This window comes from Panthera uncia, chromosome B4 (assembly GCF_023721935.1).
Source record: "Panthera uncia isolate 11264 chromosome B4, Puncia_PCG_1.0, whole genome shotgun sequence".
In the NCBI taxonomy this organism is placed as follows: Eukaryota; Metazoa; Chordata; class Mammalia; order Carnivora; family Felidae; genus Panthera; species Panthera uncia.
Genome location: NC_064809.1, coordinates 17,788,683 through 17,811,293, shown reverse-complemented (window position 1 = coordinate 17,811,293; position 22,611 = coordinate 17,788,683). Strand labels below are relative to the sequence as shown.

At 36.5% G+C, this 22,611-nt stretch overlaps 1 protein-coding gene across 1 annotated transcript in view; it reads right to left on the bottom strand.

Moving 5' to 3' along the window:
- Positions 1 to 22,611, bottom strand: part of MALRD1 (MAM and LDL receptor class A domain containing 1) — a 788,164-nt gene that overhangs the window by 203,304 nt on the left and 562,249 nt on the right. The window contains exon 32 of the mRNA XM_049626634.1: positions 18,936 to 19,097. Within this exon, the coding sequence (XP_049482591.1) occupies positions 18,936 to 19,097 (162 nt within the window). The remainder of the gene's footprint in view (positions 1 to 18,935; positions 19,098 to 22,611) is intronic.

Genomic DNA, 22,611 nt, shown 5'->3' with positions numbered 1-22,611 from the left:
AGTAACTACTGAAAACCAGCTTGGTAAAGATATGACGCCATTGAAAGGAATGTAGAACAATGTAATGTTTGCATTTAGGGCTGTATCATACATACGTACTTAATGTAAAAAAAAAAAAAAAGTAAATTCACTGGGGATGATAATAATCCATCCATTCACTGCAGTATATTTATTTCAGCACAAGACAAACAGTGTTATGTAAGACTCAGCATCAAAGGCAGCAATTCCGATTATTAGTTAGGGGACTCTGGGTGAGTTTTCAAAGTCTACTCCACCTAGCCTCGTCTAATTTGCATATTCAATTTGGTCTAATAAAATCCTGCAGTCAAACACAAAAATTACCAAAGTTAGTTCCTGGCTGATGTATTAATGCATGCAAATGTGAACTTTTATCCATCTTAAAATTTAAGAATACAAAACTATGCCTGGCAATTTAGAAGCAACCATTGCAAATATAGTCATTGTGGATTTTTAATTCTAGAACTCTAGCATATCCAAGCTTGGTTTTGTAAGGGGAATGGATGTGTTGCAATGCCGTATTTTTTCTTCAGAATCATAAAGGTGAAAAGTTGCTTAGCCTCTTGAAATTATTAATAGAAATCTATGAATTATCCAGGAACTATGTACTGTATCACAGAGTTATAAAAGCTTACATTGAATTATATTTTCAGAAATAGACTCATTTTTTATCTAGCACACTCAGACTAGACCCACTTTCAAACATTTATAAACTTTCAGTTGCTCCATTGAGAGCCACCTATTTATATATGTAGCAAAATCCTTGGGGAAGGTCAATCTAGCTTCCCACACAAAGTTCCGAATTTGTTAAAGCAGATAATAAAACTTAAAAGTCTCAACTGCCACAACATATTTAGGATTTAATGGTAAATCATTGAACCACTTGACTTTATCTATATGTGACTCTGGAATGATCAACCACCTTCATTTCCTATACTAACTACATTTATTTTCCCCAATGCTTACTTTTCCCAACATTCATGAAATACACTTCTATGGAAGCAGAATTTTTTGATTGTTGGTTTGAGGCAGTTTTACAGCTTTCGGCTGGCCATTTTAAAAGTTACTTAATTCTGACATATTGTATCAGAAAGTGTTCACTTAGGTTTGTAAAACTGGAATTAAATACTGCCAGATGTAGTACTCTGGAATGTGGGCATTTATTATCCATGTCTGAATGTTAACCTCTCTCTACACTCAGCCTCCTGACATTTTCTTTACATTTCAGTGTAATATTTCAATTTTGCTTGTACAGGTTTTAGGATTACAAATTCTTAAGATTCCTAGTGTACAGATTTTATATGTCAGATCTTAATTAGTTAAAATCAGGCACTGGATGGAAATTTCTCATTAATATGCAATTTTTACCTTAAAAGCTGTAAAGAATTACACACATTTTAAAAAACTGGGGCCACTTAGTGTGAAATAGTGTAAATTCAGCATCACTTTGTTCGGAATACCATTGTTATTTGACGTTAGAGTGCCAAAATATATTAGCCACCTTCAGAATCTATCAGTGTGCTTCATGGCCATTCTTTCTCACTTTGGGGTTGGCATGCAGTAAAGACTCCAATTTGTCTTTTAGATGTTATTAGCTACAATCTTGAGTTTTTGAAAATGTTTCATCAGGTTATTATGTCATAAGGTAATAAATTTGACATTTCTTTTATAAAAAGACAGTTAATAACCATATTTTTTTCAGCTCCAGTGCCCTCAGAAGAATCATACTCACTTGTACTAGGGTCACATCATAAAAGACAATTTCCCACTTCAAGTGATCTGAATTCACTTCCAGCTTTAAATTGTAGGCAATTTTAGTCTTTTTTTTTCTTGCTCATAAAATAAAGCTGCCTAATGGTTTTTTAAAATGCGATGCAGTATGCCTCTCTTTCAAAACAGCAAATGCTCCCTTGTTCAGAGTTAGACTTACTTAGCTTGGTTCCAAATCCTCTATAATTTCCGCCTGTCCCTCAATCTACAACAGAGGGGATACAATGATTATCTGTTGAAATGCCCTCAATCTCTTTTCGTCTGCAAGTTTTAAAGGCTATGAAATGTAAACATGCTCAGAGAGAGAACAAAAATTTCCTTAAAGTTGTCAAAATGGCAACCACAGATACTGTGACTCTAGAGTCAAATGAAATTTTTTCATGGTATTTGATGAAAATGTCTTTCAATATATCATTTCGATTTGCTTTTTGAAAAGCTGTATAATGAATAGATTTGGCATTTCTTTATTTCTACCTTTTCTAACAGTTTATTTTTCAGGCATCACTCTCTGTTGAGAGTAATTATCACCTATTTTAAAAAAATACTTTTCACAGGGATGTAGCATTTTAATACCATTCACCAAATTTTGGTTCTATAAACTGTCCCCTCTCAAGTAATCACTGATCTGATATAAAAATGAAGCTTATAGTTGAGACATGCCAAAATGGGATATATCCGTCTATGGTGAAAGCTTTTAATTTGCTCAGCAGCAAGAATACCTCAATCACATGAAGGTGCTATATGAATCGAATTAGTTGGCACTTCCTATTAAGTCGAGGTAGAGACAAAGGATTCTGAATCTCTTAATGTTCATAATGAAAGAACCCTGAAGAACCTCTTTATATATCATTGTCTTGTCAAGATGCCTTTAGAAACGTGCATTTGCTTAATAGCATTTATGTAACTTGATTTTATTTGCCAAATTGAGATTAAAAAGAAAACTTGTTTCCTAGTCATGTAGGAAGGCAGAATTAATAAAGCATAATATAATCCCTTTAGGTAATTGAGAAATGGTATGAGTTTTGCCATTTTTCGATTTCACAGCCATTTTACCCGAAAGAGCATGAAAAGCATATAAGAACAGAGGAAGATTTATTTTCATTGAAACAGAAAACAGTATTGTCGGTTATTTTAATGAATATGTAATGAGCAGAAACTGTGGGCGGTGTTGTCCAATGGTTAAGCTTGCAGGCACTTTAGCTGAAGGTTTCCATTCAAATCCTGACTACACCGCTTATTAGGTATGTGACCTTAGGCAACCTATGCAAATTCTCTCAGACTGAGAAGCAAAAAGAGATTATTATAGTAAGTAGATACTTGACCTCATGGGGTTTATATGTGACACACTACATGTAAAGTGCTTAGGCCAAAGGTGCAAATTACTGCTACTCTCCTGGGGAATTCAGAAAATGGATATAAAGATGATTCTAGTAGTACAAGAAAGATAACCCATCACAAGTTATTGATTGGATAACTACTACAAAGAAGGCACCAAGTCCTGTATTTGGATGTTAAGGATATGGACAAGTTATCGCTGGGAAAATATGAAACACACCCGAAAGAATCTAACAACAACAAAAAAGCTAGCAGCAGGTAGTATTCAGAAGACAAATTCTGGGTCAGACTATCTGGGTTCAAATCCAAACTCTGATACTTGCAAGCTTTGTGACTTTGGGAAAATCACTGAATTCCCACTATGTCTCATATTCATCATCTATCAGGTAGGATGATAATAATAATAATAATAATTATAATTATAAAACAGCTCACTGGGTTTATTGTGAGCCTATAATACTAAATGTTGATGTAGGTTGTAAATGCCATGTAGTTCAACTGGTAAAAGATGGCTTAAATTGGGAGACTCAGAGTAGACTTTATAGAAAACATGTCATTTTATTAACATGTTAAAGAATATAATGGAGATTGTAATAGGCAAAGAAAACAGTTTAGAGTGGCAAAAGTTCATTCTTAAAAAAAAATGAGTAAGAGGATACTTCTGGTTTCCACTACAGTGGTTTCCACTGTAGCATGTAAGAAGCTTAGGCAGCACAGTCTCATCTTCACAACAACAAAAAAGCCAGACAAAATAAAAATTAAAAACTCTTCTTAGATCTAGCAGAGAATTAGAGTAGACATCACAGGGAAAACCACTGGAGACAGAAAGGCAGATACAGAGAATCAGAATTTAGTGCAGCAAAACCACAAGAGCAGGAACCACTAATGGAGCCAGCCAGCCCTGGGTGAGGGAAACTTAACCTGTAATTAAGAAATTGCTGGAGGCTTATTGTGGAAAAGCTTGAGAGATAAGAACTCCCTGGGGATGAGTCTAAAGGGCATCTCCAAAGTGTTATCTCCAGAAGCCCTACCAGATTCCCACAGTGAAGACTGTAAAAATCCCCTCTGTTTCCTTCCCGTGGGGAGGGGAAAAGTAGCCATTTTGACATGTGCCTATTTTTCTTAAAGTGGTCTGCGGAGCACCTGGGTGGCTCAGTTGGTTAAGTGTCTGACTTCAGGTCATGATCTCATGGCTCATGAGATCAAGCCCCGCATCAGGCTGACAGCTCAGAGCCTGGAGCCTGCTTCAGATTCTGTGTCTCCCTCTCTCTGCCCCTCCTCCATTTTCTCTCTCCCTCAAGAATAAATAAACATTAAAAAAATATTTTTTTAAAATAAAAAAAAGGTCTAGACTTCCTATCTTACCTAAGAGGGCGGGAGAACTGGGAAACACGTGTGAAGGTCCCAATGAGAGAGCACAAGCTCACTGGAAGACTGAAAGAACATAGAATCCTGAAAGGCTTCCATTCCGATGACCTTTCCACTCACGGCCTCTAGTCTTTACCACCGCGTCAATAGGATCCTATATATTAGCAGGGGGCTGCAATGGAAATAACTCCATCTCTCAGGCCTTATTTTTTATTTTAATTAAGTTTATTTATTTATTTTGAGAAAGAGAGCAAGTGGTGTAGGAGCAGAAAGAGAGACGGGAGAGAGAGAATTCCAAGCAGGCTCTGCACTGTCAGCACAGAGCCCAATGCGGGGCTCGAACCCACAAACTCTGAGGTCATGACCTGAGCTGAAATCAAGAGTCCACCGGCTGCTTAACTTCCTGAGCCACACTGGCACCCCTCTCTAGCCTTATTTAAGAAGAAGTTGCTAGGGAGGGGCACCTGGGTGGCTCAGTTGGTTGAGTATCTATCTGACTCTTGATTTTGGCTTAGGTCAAAATCCCAGGATTATAAGATCCTGTGTTGGGCTCCACACTGAGCATGGAGCCTGCTTAAGACTCTCTCTCTCTTGGGGTCACTGGGTGGCTCAGTCGGTTAAGCATCCAACTTAGGCTCAGGTCATGATCTTGCAGTTCATGAGTTAGATCCCTGGGTTGGGCTCTGTGCTGACAGCTCAGAGCCTGGAACCTGCTTCAGATTCTCTGTCTCCCTATCTCTCTGCCCCCCCCCCCCCCAAAAAAAAAACATAAAAAAATTAAAAAAAGAAGATTCTCTCTCCCTCTGCCTCCCCCCACTGCTTGTGCATGCACACACACACACACACTCTCTCTAAAATAAAGAAAAGAAAATAAAAAGAAATAAAAGTTGCTAGGGAAACCAAAACACAAGGGAGATGCCAGAGGAACCAGGATGTCAGAGGACGTTATACTTTCTGACTCCTGCAGTAATAGTGTAAACAGAATATAGTAAACATGACCTTACTTCCTTCAACAGAAAAATTCACAAAGTAGGCCTGTTTACCTTAGTTCCTTTTACCTGGCACATTGCATCCACTATCAACCACAAATTACAAGTCATGCTAAAACAATGATATGACCGAAAATTGACATTTATAACACCCAGAACATATCTGAGGAACAAGAACACAGAGTTTGTGGGAGAATACAAATCAGAAATTCAACTTGGGGAAGAACTTGGAAAGCCCTTAATGATGCCCTAAAAGTCAATGAAGGGCTTCTGATCATTTGCAGGATCAGGAGTCACCATTCAAGAGTATTAATTCTGCATCTGTGTGAAGAGTGGCCTGGTTTAGGAGAGTATTTGCATTGGAGATGAGTTTCTTTGACATTTGCAATAGCCCAAGAGTGACTTAAGATGATAGAAGTGAAAATGCAGAGAAGTAAAAACATGTAAATTGAGAATAAAGAGGTGAATGAACGTGAAAATGAGGAAGAATTGTGTTAAACAATAACAATGTCAATCACAGAAATATTAGGAGCAGGAGGAGGCGATTCTTTCTTAAAGGAAGGTAAGTTTGAGTTTGGATATGGGACTTGGAGACGTCAGAAATTATCCAGCTGACAACTGAAAATGTGAGAGCCGAACATGGAAATAGAGACTAGAGGCAGGCAGAAATTTGCAAATTTTGAGCATGGAAAGAATAAAAACCCTGAGCCAGCAAAAAGTATAGGAAGAGGTATAAAAAGTAAAAGTCAGAATACGGGGTTAGACCCACATTTAGGTTTTGGAAGGAAGAAGAGAAAGCATCAAAGACATACGTAACATTAGGAAATACACATCACAGTCCACTGCAGGTGGAAACTTCAAGAAGGTGTGCTATATCAGTAATATAAAGTACAACATGAGAAGAATCAGGTCAGTATGGTTATAAAATCATGAAGTCTTCAAAGAAGCTAGGACATAAGCTCCATGAGACCTGGGACTATATTTGGTAAACACACCTCACTACAGTGTGAAGATCAGTGATCAAGAGGGGGTGGCCAATAATTATTTGCTGAGAAAATAATTTTTGTAGAAAACAGATTTTAGGCCACCAAAGATGTAAGTTGGTATAGAATATAAATCAATGTGTGGGGAAAGGCAATTTGAGATATGAGAAAAAAACCAAAAACAAAACAATAGTACTTTAAAGTGAAGTTAAGAGATTAGTTTTTTGGTTTTTTTTTTTTCAAGGTAAGAGAATTGTGATGCTTGAAAGCAAAAAGTATGATATGGTAATAGAGAGGCAGTTTGAGAACACTTAGAAAAAAAGGAGTTAATACAAAGAGAAAAGTTTTTGAGAAGATAGAAAGGAATAAGTTTAATGGTTCATTATTTTACTGAGAAATAAAGTCAATAAATAAATATGAATTTGGTAAATTCCTTTTAGAGAAACTATAATGCCCAGATACTTATAAAACGATGAAATAATGAACCTGAAAATTATGGAACAAGGTAGTATCATATTTGAGCAATAATGCCAAAACCATTATTTTTGGACGTGGAAATTGCTGATATCATAAGAAGACTGTGTCACTGTTTAATGGATGTACTCTGTTAATATACATAATGATATATTCTGAAGATAATATATTGGACTAAATTATTATAATTACACCACTTTGCTTTATAAGCAGCTTCCTCTTAAAGGAGCTTGGAAGCTGAATAGATCATCTTTGCAGGTCTTAGCTGGCAGAGTGTGAATTCATGAACAAGAGATTGCTCATCTTCAAAGATATCCAGAGACGTGTACTTTCCAGTATTTCCTTAGTCGAGGCTAGTGTTTTAGTCACTTTGTATACAAGAAAGTCTTCCCTATGTGTGTGTACTACAGAACAGGGCTGTCCAATAGAAACATACTGTGAGCCATATATGGAGTCTTTGAATTTTTAGTAGCCACATTTAAGAGAGTAAAAAGAGGGGCTCCTGGGTGGCTCAGTTGGTTAAACGTCTGACTTCAGCTCAGGTCATGATCTCAGTGTCCATGAGTTTGAGCCCCGCATGGGGCTCTGTGCTGACAGCTCAAAGCCTTGAGCCTGCTTTGGATTCTGTCTCCCTCTCTCTTGCCCCTCCCCCACTTGCACTCTGTCTCTCTCTTTCTCTGTCTCTCTCAGAACTAAATAAACATTAAAAAATTAAAAAAAATAAAAGAGTAAAAGAAATAGGTGACATTTTAGTAATATATATTTTTTAACCCAATGTATCCAAAGTGTGATTTCAATATATAATGAATATACAAAAAATTATTGATATATTTTTATGTTGTTTTTTTGTACTACATCTTTGAAGTCCAATGTGTGTTTTACTTTTATAGCACATCTCAATTTGGACCAGCCACAGCTCAAGGGCTCAACAGTTTGTGTGGCTAGTGGCTATCATATTGGACAGTGTAGGCAATAGAAGAAAAGTCTTTTGAGTCAGAGAGTTTAATATTCAAGTCCCCCTGCTCAGTCACGCCCATGGACTTCATCAGCTTTTTAAATCTTTCTAAGAATTTATATCTTCCACATCACAATATTTTAAAAATATTAAATCAGACAACATGCCTATCTTCTTTTACACTGCCTCACTCTTAGGAGACATTTAACTGATTTTAATACCCTTTTTCTATATCCCTTTGAAATTTCTCCTCATTTTGTTTAAAAAAATTATTTTGCTTGGACTGGAATGAATGGATAAAAAGAGCAACTATTCAACACCCATTCAACCCTTTATAAAACTGAAAGCAGTAATGCAGGCCCCTTCATCCCAGTGGCTCCACATGAACATTCCTTTAATTTACCTGCCCTTCCCCCAAGCCCAAAACTCCTAAGCCACCCCCCCCCCCCCCCCCCCCCCGCCCCGGTCTCTGGCTCCTGATCGATTCTTCTTTTACCACTCTACTTTTTCCATTTTCTCCCCATGGCATTTATCAACTTCCAACAAATTATTGTATATTTAATATATATTATATAAATTAATTAACATATATTAATATAATATTAATATAATATATTAATATTATATTAACATATCAATATAATATAATTAATATAATATTAATATATTAATACAATATAATTAATGTAATATAAATATATTAGTATAATTAATATATTTAATATAACACATTATACTATGATATAATTATATTAATTATAACACAATGTAATTAATTAATATAATTAATTAACATCTATTAATATAATTAATATATTAGTTGGTATTAATATGATTAATATATATTTAAGTATTATATATTAATATATATTATATAATTTATTTATAATGCTTGATATTGATTTTCTATCCCTCTGCTACAATGTTAGCCATGTGATGGCAGAGATCATTCTCTGATTTGACCTACATGTATTCTAAGTACCTCAAACAGTGGCTGACAAAAAATGGACTCAACGATTATTTGTTAAATGAATGAATGGGGGAAAAAAAGCCATTTTTTCACCATGCCAATGAATAGCATTTTGTTTTCCATTTAGTCACATGTATTTTTAAAGTGGTGGCTGAAGCATCACACAAATCACATTTCCTCTTAATACTCTTCTCAGACTTTAATGTGATTATTATTATTACGGTACATTAGTAATTAACTCCCCTTGGAGTATCCGAAAAACATCCAATTTTAAACAGAAATCTGTTCTGACTTGGTATCATAATAAAGTCCAATGTATTACTGAAGGATTAGATAAAAGAAGGATTTACAAATTACAGTCTTTGATCTATCTCAGTATAATTTGAAGATCTAGGGAAGAGATTAGTTTTATTATTATCATTTCTGTGTCTTCCCTTCTACCTGTTTCCAACTCCTTTGTTGTTTTCCTACTACCCAGTTCTTATTTCATGCTAGATGTCATACTGTCAGTATCTCTCACTTTGTTTATTTATTTTCTTACATATCTATTCATTTTTTTATATTTTGACTTTTTATTTTTTTAATATGAAATCTATTGCCAAATTGGTTGTTTAAGTCACATTCATATTTTTAGGGAACAATTTTTTTTAAACATCTTTTCTGGAAAATCTCAAATTTCTACCAAAGTAGAAGATATATTATAATGAACTTCCACCTACTCAAGGCCTTGCTTCAGTAATTTCAACCCACAGTCTGTCTTGCTTCCTCTGTATTACCACCTATACCCTCAACACCACTAATTTTGAAGTAATCCTGGATGTCAAATTAGATCTCCTTTAAGCACATCAGTATATAGTTCTACAAGATTAGACTTACTTTTTTCATAACTAGCATCTTATACTTAAAAATAACTATGTTTCCTTTTTATAATTACATTTTTGGTCCATAGTATGCATATTTTATTATTTAAATTTGTTTTATTTTAAGTAGGCTCTATGCCCAATGTGGGGCTTGAACTCACAACCCTGAAAGCAAGAAGAAAATATAACAAATGTCCACTACATTGAGTCATCCATTTCCTCCGGGGATAACTGTTCTTTTCACATTTTCATCTCTCTCTTTTATGATACTGCTTGTCTTTAATTGCCTGATGAGTTTTGGTTATTCAGTGAAAGTGCTGAATGAAGGCTTTTGTTGCTTAATGTAGGTAACTTGAAAGAATTTCCACTGCTGTTAATACAGAACTGTTTTCCTGAAAGGCTTCTCCTTTGGGAGAAGGAAAAGCAGGTGCTATAGAGGTGGGCTGGGGGTGTATGCTTTCCTGTAGGGAAGTAGTTCCTGGCCTCAGCTACACACTAAAATCTTGTGACTAAGTCTTAAAAATCTTGATGCCTAGGCCATGATACTAACCAATTAACCAGGATCTCTGTGGACAGACACAGATACTAGTATTTTTTTTTTAACTCTTCATATGGTTCTGATAGGAACCCACATTTGAGAACCACGTTCTTTGGTGGGGGGACTAAGGGGTAAGTTAGTAAGCAAGCAGACAGGCAAACAGCGATGCCCCAATTTTTTCTTCTTGGATGAGGTTCTCTTTCTTTATTTCCCCCTGCAAACCTATAGTGTTGATCCTGTGCAAATCCAAACATGACTTTGCCTCTTTTTTATGTTGTAATTACGTCATGATAATCTCTTCCTAGGCCCATGTCCGATTATCTTTAGATGGCAGGGATCTGATTTTACTTTATGAGTTAAAGCGCTTCTGTGGTCATGGGAGGGGCACACAACGGGACCTGAGTGCTGGTTTTCAGGGAGCTCCTCTGAAGAACTCTTCACCACCTTTGTTGGTATTTGTATGTCAGTTCAGCCTGACCCCCCCAAAAATGCCACAAACTGGGTGGCTTCAAAAACAGAAAGTTATTTCCACACAGCGGTGGAGGCTAACATTCAAGATGGAGGTGCTAGAGGGTTGGATTTTCCTGAGGCTTCTCTCTCTGTCTTGGAGGCTCCTCCTCGTAGCCTCACATGGTCTTTCCTCTGTGTGTGCATATCCCTGGTGCCCCTTACTCTTTTTATAAGGACACTAGTCCTATTGGATTAGGGACCCATGCTTAAGACCTCATTTAACCTTAATCACCTTTTTGCCCTATCTCAGAATGTAGTCACATTGGGCATTGGGGCTTCAATATATGAATTTTGGGGTGACACAATTCTGTCCAGAACAGTATTTTTTACTTTGATCTTAGAATATGTGTGTAGCTTCCCTGGAAAGACGTGTAGTGAACCATGCTTCCCTGGGCTGGAATTTCTGCTGTTTTTACTCAATTCATCCTGATCCCATCTTGCCTGCCTCTTCCTGGAATATCTCAAAAATTTCTGGTCCAATAATTAGATTTTAAATGTGATTATTTAAAAAATGTGATACAGTACAGTTATTTTATACTCTCTTTAATAACTGATAACCGTGTGTGTGTGTGTGTGTGTGTACATGAGTGTATGCGAGTAAGATCAGTGAGTCTAGTAAACTATTGAATTAAGATTGGCTTTAACAAATTTTTTTATTTTTTGTGAGTGACAGAGAGAGAGGGAGACAGACAGACAGTGCACAAGCACACAAGCAGGGGAGAGGCAGAGAGAGAAAGAGAGAGAGAGAAAGCAAGAGAGAGGATCCCAAGCAGGCTCTGTGCTGTCAGCACAGAGTTGAATGTGGGGCCGATCCCACAGACAGTGAGATCATGACCCGAGCCAAAAGCAAGAACCAGAGGCTCAACTGACTGAGCAACCCAGGCACCCCACAAAGGCTGAGTTTTATATATCTAACTGTATCCTTGACCAAGCCCTAACCATCCCAAGGAAATGAATATGAGTGTCTCCCTCTACTCTGTCAGAGACCAGAGTGAGATGGTAATATCACCTAGACCAAAATAGAGATTAAGTGGCCCTAAATATAGAGATTAAGGAGATTCAAGCAAGAGCTTGATATATCACAATTTATAACATTATGTAATGGTAAACTCCTAAATTATTTCCTAACACTTTCACTACAGTAAACAACACAATCGTTAATACCCATTAAGGACAAAGCACGCTACCAGATGTCCTGGAGTGGCCTTGGATTAGGCTCCATACACCAGGGATTTAGTTCTGGGTTTGTCATTTGTGATACAGGCTTACACAAGTCATTTAGCTTTTCTTGTTTGTCATCTGTAGGAATAATAATAATGCCTGTACCATCTACTGAAAAGGAAGTACAATTATCCTCTGTCTAGCCCCCAAGGCTCTGTCAACCAAGTATCAAGTAAGTTATATTTGTTGAACACTCAGTACCTTAAACTGCTATTGCACACATCAAAGCATTAGCATCACTAAGATTGTTTTGGAGTATTTTTTGACCTTGTGTGGTGAATACTGAATTGCACAATAGTAACTGCATGTGGGCTATAATCAGCCAGCATATTTCATCCCAGTTACTTTACAAACATCTAGTTAATTCATACCCTCAGTTAGCAACGCGCTGTGTATTTAGCGGGCACTCAGGAAATGCTTGTTGCATTCATTAGTCCGAAATACATTGCTGTTAATAAATACAGAAAGAGACAGACAGGGAACGTGAGACCTGCATAAGTATTTATCAAGTGGTTTTCAGTCTTAAATGCTGGAGGGAATATAAAAAGAGCAAAATATGTGACTCCTATCCTACCAGATTTTAGAGTTTAATTGTGGATATGGTCAATTATACCATTAAAAAGAAAATAAAGTAGTGAAGAAAGGGGGGGAAAAAAAGAGACAGAAGCTTTTGTTTTATACCTTCATTAGTTCATGTCACCCAAATGTCACTCTTGCCATTAAGTCCCGTATATACTAAGCCTAAACTATTCATGGGCGCACGAGAGTGGATTAATGTCTGTAGTTTCTCTCCACAGCTTCCGCAATGGCTCCAAAAAGACTCATAAATAGGCCCGTGATGGGCATTGAAAATGTCCTCCTTATGGATCTAATTCTTCATCTTGGTAACAATAAGTGAAAAGATCCATAAATACAGTTTTAATTAACAGCAACGTTGAGATGTTTAGAAATAGACTGTAGGCCCTTTGAATCTGTTTGGCCTTCTCATAAAGAATTTTGTTTTTCCCAGAGGGTCAAAATTAATTAATGTCCCTACAATTTATTTAGCAGCCCATTGTTTCAGAGATGCCTAAACAAGTTCAGTGAGCCGTATTAGTGTATCAAGGATGATATAATCAGGCTGCTTTGAAGAGACTGCTCTGTAAAAATATCCTGTCTCAAGTACTGATTAACAGGGGGGGATAATAAAGTATTCTGTCAGAATGATTACTTTTCTTTATCTGCGGACATTACTTGTGTACAATATTGCATAATGACCAGATTCAAAACTTTTCATGTGGCCTCTAATGAACTCACATAAGCTACAAAAGTTCAAAAAAGAAAATATAGCCATCAATAGTCTTTAATTATTCCATTAAAAGGTATTAACTGATCACTTATGTCTGTTGTTTTTTCTTTTGAACAATGCACAGAACTTTTCCCATGTCCACTGATTATATTATTACCTTTTCCTAAACTGAGCCTAGGATACTTTTGGGGCATTAGCAAGTGTTATACTAGCAGCCATGCTCTGGAATTTTCAAATACTGTCTTAAGATAAGGAGATACTGTTATCTAGAGACCTCACAGACATTGTATGGAAATGTCCCTGTCTAGATCTTGGTTGCAAAAATGAAAATTGGCTTCTTTCTCATAAGTTCTCATGGGAGAGAAACAAGGATTTATCCTCAAGAACTATCATAAAAGTAAAAAAACAAATATTCATCTAAATGTATATTCACTGTTGTGATGTTTACTATAGTGAAAGTGTTGGGAAATAATTTAAGAGTTTACCATTAGATCACTTTATAAATTACACGATATCCCAAAAGTAGAATATCATGTTAAAAATATTTCATAATGTATAAACTTGTTCATGAGACATTTATCAAATCACGGAATCTAGTAGAAACCTATTTTTATTTGAAAATATGTATATTAAGAAAGAATGGCAAGATACACAAACATAAAGCTTATAAACGATTATATTGCTCTATTGGGATTACTAGACAACTTTTTTCTTTTTTTTCTACTTATTTATACGTTTAAAATTTTAGAAAAAGATGTATTACCTAGTAATGTAAAATTGATGAAAAGAAATAATAAAGAAAAACTAGATACTAAAAGAGTAGAAAAGATGATCATTCATTGTTTTTAAGTGGTAAAATTAAAAATATCCAGCTCATTTTCTGTGGGGAACAAGCTTAGGAATTCCCTGAGCAGTCACTGATGGGTTAACAAGGCATAAAGAATTAGAAAGGCATAGGATGAACACACCCAAGTTTGGGTAAACAAGATTAGGTAAATAAGGTTAGGTAAATGGGGCAAAGGCCTCCAACGTAGGACAACAGTATAGGACAATAGCAGAAAGCTGTTTTCACAGGAAGGAAGGACCAAATTAGGTAAACAGGTAAAAAGGCCAAAGACCATAGCAGGGCAAAGTTTCCCAGAGGGGAGCTAATTAGCAAAAGAAAGATGCCTTGTTGACCCTCAGGTAGCAGGCTCTTTCTTGTTCCCTAGGCCAGTTTAGGTAATCAGAAGTGGGGCCTCATGTTTGCTTTAAACAACCTTCCACCCAGCACTAGAATCTTGTTTTGTATTGACCCAAACCCCTAACACCGCATATCTCCAAAACCCCTTTTCTCCATGCCCATGAGTTAATATTCATGGCCATGAGTTAACGTTTACAGTTTCATTGTCTCTCTGTGCATGCCCATCACACCCATCATGCTTGTAAGCCTTCTGATCTTAATAAAAGCAGCGCAAAGATGCTTCTTCAGGGCTCTCATCTTCTCCCAGACGTTAGCCTCTCTTGCACTTTTAATCCTGTGTCCTGCTCTCTTGACGGACAAGAGAGAACTCCAGACCCAGAGTCTATGACAATTTTCCACAGACACGTGTAGGTGCTACCATCATGTATGTTAGATTTTCTTTTGAGGTGCAATTCCTGTTTTTACTTCTTTTCTTTCTTTTTTTTTTTTTTTTTAGACTTATTCTCCCTCTCCTCTACTTCAACCCTATCACTCATCCAAGTAATCCAAGTTAATAATATATATATATATATATATATATATATATATATATATATATATCCTTTTTAAAAAATCTTTCTCTTCATGCTTAGTTATTCATAGAAATATCTATGTAGAATTATACACGTGCACAAATAAAGGGGCATGAGTCATTGTTTTAGAAAAAAAATGTATCATACTATAATCATTTTGCATATTGCTTTTTGCCTTTAATACGTTTTGTAAATCCCTACGAATCAACTGTATAGTGCTAAACTCACTCTTTTTAGTGGCTGCATGATGTTGTATGCTTGGATTTAACAAGTTACATGAGCCTCCAGGCTGTTCCTCTAGTTCCCAACAGGGGGCAATGTTGTCCCCAGGAGATAGCTGCCAATTTCTAAAGACATTTTGAGCTGTCAATACCAGAGAGAAGAACACTAGTAGTATCTAGTGGCTACAGGCCAGGAATACTGCCAAACACTATGTAGCGTATAGGGCAGCATCTCAAAAATTAATTAAATTACCTAAAACATCACTCGTGGCCATGGGGCACACCCGCAGACCATATTCTGATCTCAGGGCACTTGGCATTGGCTGTCTCTCTGACTGTAATCCTCCTCCCTTAGGAATCCAAATAGCTCATTTGTCACCTCCTTCAAGTCTTTTTTGAATGGCATCTTCTCACTGCCACCTATCTAACCAGCCTATCTACTGCAACACACACAACTATCCGTATGCCCACTCAATCCTACTTAGTCTATTCCTTTTTCCACTCAGCTTCTAATGGGGGACATAATTTATTTACTTATGATATATGTTCAATGATCTCTTCCTTTCTCCTAGAATGGGAACTCTACTGTGGAAGGTGTGTTTTATATTCACTAATGTATCCCCAGTACCTAGAACAGTGCCTTGCATGCAATAGGCGAATAAATGAATAAGAGAACAAATAAATGATTGTATGAATGAGAGACATTCATTTTATTTCCCATTATTTTAAAAATTTTTAAAGTTTTTATTTATTTATTTTAAGAGAGAGACAGCATGAGTGGGGGAGGGGTGGAGAGTGGGGGGCGCGGAGAGAGAGGGAGAGAGAGGGAGAGAGAGGGAGAGAGAGAGAGAGAGAGAGAGAGAGAGAGAGAGAGAATCCCAAGCAGGCTCCACACTGCCAGCACAGAGCCCAATGTAGGGCTTGAAATCACGAAACTGCAAGATCATGACCTGAGCTGAAACCAAGAGTTGGACACTTAACCCACTGAGGCACCCATGTGCCCCCTCCATTATTTTGAATGACAAACAATGCTGAAGTCAATATCATTATACACATGTGCTTATGTGTTGGTTTTTTTATTTCTCTATGGCCAGAATGCTTTCCAAAAGGACATTTCCCCATAACTATGTATGAGTATCCTTCTCCGGCTACCGACTCTCCATTGCTCAACCATCTACTGATGGCTTTTGAAAACCTTTCCCAGCTGCTTATTTTGATTTGAATTTTTCTGATGACATGTGGACTTGGGCATCATTTAATATTGTTGTTGATTATTTGAATTTGATCATCTGTGAATCAGTTATGCAAATCTTTTCTGGCCGTTGAAATTGACACCTGTAGTTAAGTCTGTAAGTTATCCATATGTATCCTACTTGTAATTGGCACCATTTTTTTTGTCTAAACTATCGTTTGCCTGTTGATTTTGTTTATGGAATTTTTAGGCCACAGCTATAATTTTATACCATCAAATATGTACATCTTTTCTTTTGTAGCTTCTGGGCTTTTAGAAGTGAGATCCTGCCTTTACAGTGCATATAGTTTTACCCTCTATTTTCTTACAAGAGTTTTATTGTTTTTATTTGTTGCATTTAAGCCTTTAGTCAATCTGAATGAATTTCTGTATATAAAAGACACAAAAGAAAACCTGGGGTTTAATTTCATTTTATTTCAGCTGTATAACCAGATATGCCAAAACCACACTAAAGACTATATCTTTTGGGGCGCCTGGGTGGCGCAGTCAGTTAAGCGTCCGACTTCAGCCAGGTCACGATCTCGCAGTCTGTGAGTTCGAGCCCCGCGTCAGGCTCTGGGCTGATGGCTCCGAGCCTGGAGCCTGCTTCCGATTCTGTGTCTCCCTCTCTCTCTGCCCCTCCCCCGTTCATGCTCTGTCTCTCTCTGTCCCAAAAATAAATAAAAAACGTTGAAAAAAAAATTTTAAAAATAAAAAAAAAAAAAGACTATATCTTTTACCCCACATAACTGACCTTTGTTATATATTAAAGTCTCCTAATTACTGACCTCAGTGTCTTAATTTTCTATCCTGTTTGTTAACTTACAATCTAGTGTATACTAACTTCATGCTTTTTAAGGAAAAAAGAAAGAAAGAAAGAAAGAAAAAACTGGTAGGGAAGAGTAAATACAACTTGGCAGGTCAAAAGGAATAAGAATATTCAATTTGGATATGAATTAGGGACCAAATTTAAAACAAAAAAGGACAGCTACACTGTAATTGAAGGTCATATTATTTTCAAGCTGCCCAAATATAGAAATAAAAGTATTCTTCTCTGTTTACTACCATAAAACGGCTGAGACAATTGCCCATACCTTTTCTTTGAAAAGTCACTTTAATTAATTCCATAAAACCTTGTTCTTTTTTCATTGGACCTATGCTTCAATTGTTTTGACCGATATTGTATTAAGTAGAGTTCTCTGGAGAAGCAGAACTGATAAAATATGTATGAATCTAGAAAGACATTTACTATAAGGAATTGGCTCACATAATTATAGAGGCTGGCAAGCCCCAAATCTGCAGTGTGGGCTGGCAGGTTGGAGACTCAGGAAAGCCAATGTGTCAGATGAAGTCTTAAGGCAGGCTTGTGGGGAATTACATCTGCTCAGGAAGGCCAGTCTTTTATGGTCTATTTAGGCCTTCAACTGCTTAGATGAGGCCCACCCACATTATGAAGGGTGATCTACTCAAAGTTCACGGGTCTAAATGTTCACCTCATCCGGGGTGCCTGGGTTGCTCAGTCGGTTAAGCGCCCGACTTCGGCTCAGGTCATGATCTCACAGTTCGTGAGTTCTAGCCCCGCATTGGGCTCTGTGCTGACAGCTCAGAGCCTAGAGCCTGTATCAGATTCTGTGTCTCCCTCTCTCTCTGACCCTCCTCCGTTCGTGCTCTGTCTCTGTCTCAAAAATAAATAAACGTTAAAAAAAATTTAAATGTTCACCTCATCCAAAAACACCATCCAAGTTGACACAGAAAAGTAACTGTTGCAAATATCTAAGGTCATTTTTTATCACTAGAAGAGCTAGATTTTATCCTTAAGAGAATTTAGAAAAGGTTTATCCCCTAAGAAATGTTAGATTCCTAAGGGGGGAAAATCGCAGAGTACACAAGACTTCAGGGTAAAAGTAAATAAGAATAAAAGCTGACTTCCACTCTGACTCTATTACCCATAAGACCATGAAGGATTACATTAACCTCAAATCACAAGGAAGGAGGCAAAACTTGTGAAAAGTATGCTGATGTTCATTCTTACCATCATCACTTTATGTCTCTGCCCCTACATTTCAGAGGGACTGAAATAGAATGGGTGGCTGCATCATCAGCAGGAGAACTCTTATTACTGCTAATTGTACATCTTTGCCTATTATATGCATTAATCTGAATGCCCCTACTTGTTCCTGCCCCAACTGGACACTTTTTGACTCCACCTTTATGGGATAGTAAATAAAATCTTTGAGGCTCTTAAAATATGAGTCGTGGATTTCCTTGGTGTGGCAATGTCAGTTCTGAGTCTATTCAATAATCCAGAGTTTAAAAACAAGGACTAACTTTCTTTTCATGAGTTCTACCCACACACAGACATAAGGAATATTCTCTGATACTCATCCAAATTGTTAATACAGATTTCCATGAGTGGATTATTTGGCCTGTGTGTCTCTGGTAGACTTACCTGGTGTGTGATCAAAGTCTGGACTCAATGCCTCTGCAGGAATTCTACTGCCAATGGCCCAGTCTAAGTCATCTTGAGAGTCCTGAATAAGACTGCAGGCTGTGGTCCAGTTTCCCGAAGTTGTTTCAAAATTACAACTTCCTATTGTGCTCGTGTACTGGCCTAAGGAAATGAAAATATCAACAGAATGTTCTGAAAATATATATTATATACTTTATTACACTACACTTGTGATTATTTAAAATTAATACTTGCATATTTTAATTATTTATTAATAAATGTAAAGAACCAGGACATTTGCACCCATTGGTAATATCAATTGTACACTGTAGGTTTTTTTTTTCTTTTTTCATCATAAAGTCTAGAAGTAGTGCACGAATACTGTCATTTATCCATGAAGGAGTTATATGGGTTGACTAATAATATTATAGATGATTGATAAAACTGTGTCTACACATGAGCAATGAACATAATATTATGATAATGCAGATAAGTCAGGTCAAATAGATCAACAGCTCCAGTTGTCTAGATGTTTAATTCAGTCCCTCTGTTTACTCTGGTGTTTGAACAGCACAGACCATTAGAGGGGCAAAGTCATTAACTAAAGAAAAGGTGCCTTTGGAGAAGTAGTAAACTGCAGAGGACACAAATGCTCTCGGCATACCATACCAATCATCCACATACATTTCAGAGCTAGTCACGAAATACTGAAAAAAGTTCTCTTCTAAGTGTTGATTGATAACTCATTAAAAATTAAGTTATTTACAATGAGAAAAATTACTATTTAATAACTGAATGTCTACTACCTAGTCATCTATGAAAAGTACCATCATAACATGGTGATATATACTTTCATTTTTATTTTTTTTCTTCTTTTCTTTGCACAACAGTTATTATTTTTGAGCATTCACTGTAAAACTGTTGTACAGACAGAATGATTGGGTTATTTAATCAGTATGAATCTATTGAGATTGTCATTGATTTTTTCCTTCCTTTTTAGAAAGATGAAGTTTGAGTTACTTTTAATATTTCCTCTCTGGATGGTTTCTCTTCATAACTTCTTCTTAACATAAAATTAATACTAGCATATAGAAACTTTATCAGAAGAAGAACTTGGCATCAAATGGATGCCAAACATATAGCAAACAAAGCTTTAATATTTCTTCAGAAAATTTTCTGGATCCCTGAAAATATTTCACTAAATATCCATATTTTTACTTCTCAGGCATGATTCCATTTTATCCCTAAATTCTAGAATCATTTTTAATTATGTACATTTCTTTCATTCATTCTACATGACATATAATGTATTTAATCCTATATTCTTATTTATGGGCTCTCTATATCCCCTTTTTATGTTTATCATTCCAGTATTGTGGAAAAATAGGTTTATATTATGCTATACAATATGGCTAAAAGAAATCCAGTTCTCCAGCTGTTTAGCTAACACAACCACAAACATGCCGAATATTCCAATATAAATACAAAAAACAGCCATGTGTTCTTTAGAATGATGTCACATACAGCTTATGCACTATTGCATTTCTATGTAACTGACTCCCTAATACATACGACCTACAATAATTATTCTATATCCTTTTTGAATCTCTGTAACCACTCTTGAACCTTCCGTCCCACCTTGTCTAATATATGACTTTATGTATGACTCTGAAGAGATCTATACAATCAAGATAAAATTTCTCTTATATTTCATTCTCTCTACCTCAAATTATGCCATTTTCCTTTCTCTTTTCTAGAGCTAATCTCAGTTTATGATCTCAACACCTTACCAAACACTGCTATTAGCATTCCACAGCTTCATTGATTTCAGTTAGAAAACTTTTCCAGGCCCTTCAATCTCATATTTTCTACCAATTCCTTTCTTATAACTTGCAGACATAGCCAGGTGCCCCTCTTGATTTAATTTTACATGCCTAAATTTCTCACTCTGTATAGATAGCTTCACTCACCCTGGCCCATGGTCCTTCACACTTTCATGCAGATAGCCTCCAAATCTGCAGCCAGGATGAAATGGAGATGTTTATCTTCAAATGTGGGCTGAATATTCCACTTGGAATCTGCAACTATCATCTCAAAACCAAAAAGCCTAAAGTGAACTCATCACTCACCTCTCGAAATTAGTTCTTCTGAGATTATTGCTTAATTTCAGAGCATGAATCTTCTCTCTCTTTTTAAAGATGTTAACTTTGGAGCTATCTTTGATTCTGCTTTCCTCATTTCCATGTCCAATCTATCACCAACACTTGCAGGTTCTCCCTTCGAGAACCTAACTCACTCTTTTCCTTGAAGTTCATAACCCCTATTACAGTTCCATTGGTTCAAGCCCCCGGTTTATTTTAAGAGTCTACTTTTTTTTTTCAGTATAGCCTTCATCATATCAACTTTACAAACCCGAACCACATTAGTTATCTCTAAGAAAGCTCTTGTGTTTTTTCCATTGCTCAAAATATCCTGTTTTTCACATTGTTTGAATATACTCTCTTAAACCCCTCGCCTTGCATACAACAACCTTTCCTATGATGCAAAGTGTTCTTGAAACTCAATCTCAAAATTGCCTCTATGCCAGACACATTTTTTAATAAAATTGTCTCTTAAATAAAAACAGATTTTTTTTTCAACTTTTATGTTTAGGACTACTTTTCTCTCTTTTACGAATGTTTCTCTCACAGTGGGATGCTCATTTATCAGTCATTTCTTCCCTCTCTTGTAGAGGACAGACTGCCATTGTATTTGACTATTCATCTTCATTCACTCAGATATCTAGAGATGACTTATAATTTATTTAAGCAATTGTGAGGTGCAATGTTCTCTTCTTTCCTTGTATTGATTAGTTTAGCCATAGTCTTGGGATACAATTCTAGACAATGAGCCATATTGTGAAAAAGGGACCTAGGAAAAGTTTGCCTTGTTCTTAAGAACAAATTAAAAGAAAGAAAATCTGTTTATCCTTTCTGAGGATATCACTATAAACATGTGATCCTTGGGACTGAAGAGATTATATGGATAGCTGACTTGATTAAAAAGTCAGTTATATGAAGATGGCAAGGATAAAGAAGGAAGGAGTCCATATAGTTCTAATATTTTGATAAGAAAAGTTGTTGCATTCACCAACTTTAAGGCTCCTTGCTTTTCACTTCTTGCTATTTGAGATAACACATTTTCCTTATTATATCAATCAAAAATGCAGTTGGTTCCAACTAATAAGTATACTACTAAACCCAAGTAATAGTAGCTAAAACACACAGGAATTAATTCATCTCAATTAAAAATGAGTCAGGAAGTTGTCCGTGTAAACATGGCATTGTGGTTCAACTGTGTGGTTGTAAAGCATATATTTTCCATCTTTTCTGTCATCTCGTCATCCTCAGGCTCTTCATGGTTGCATGACTGTTGTTCTTACCAGTATCACATATATTAAAGGCATTAAAAGAAGTGGGAAGAGGAGGGGTATCTGGGTGGCTTAGTTGGTTGAGCATTTGACTCTTGAATTCCACTCAGGTCATGATTCCAGGGTCATGGGTTGAGACCCACATCAGGCTCAGCACTGTGTGTGGATCCTGCTTAAGACTGATTCCCTCTCTGTCTGTGCTTCCATCCCTGCTCATTCTCTTTAGGAAGGAAGGAAGGAAGGAAGGAAGGAAGGAAGGAAGGAAGG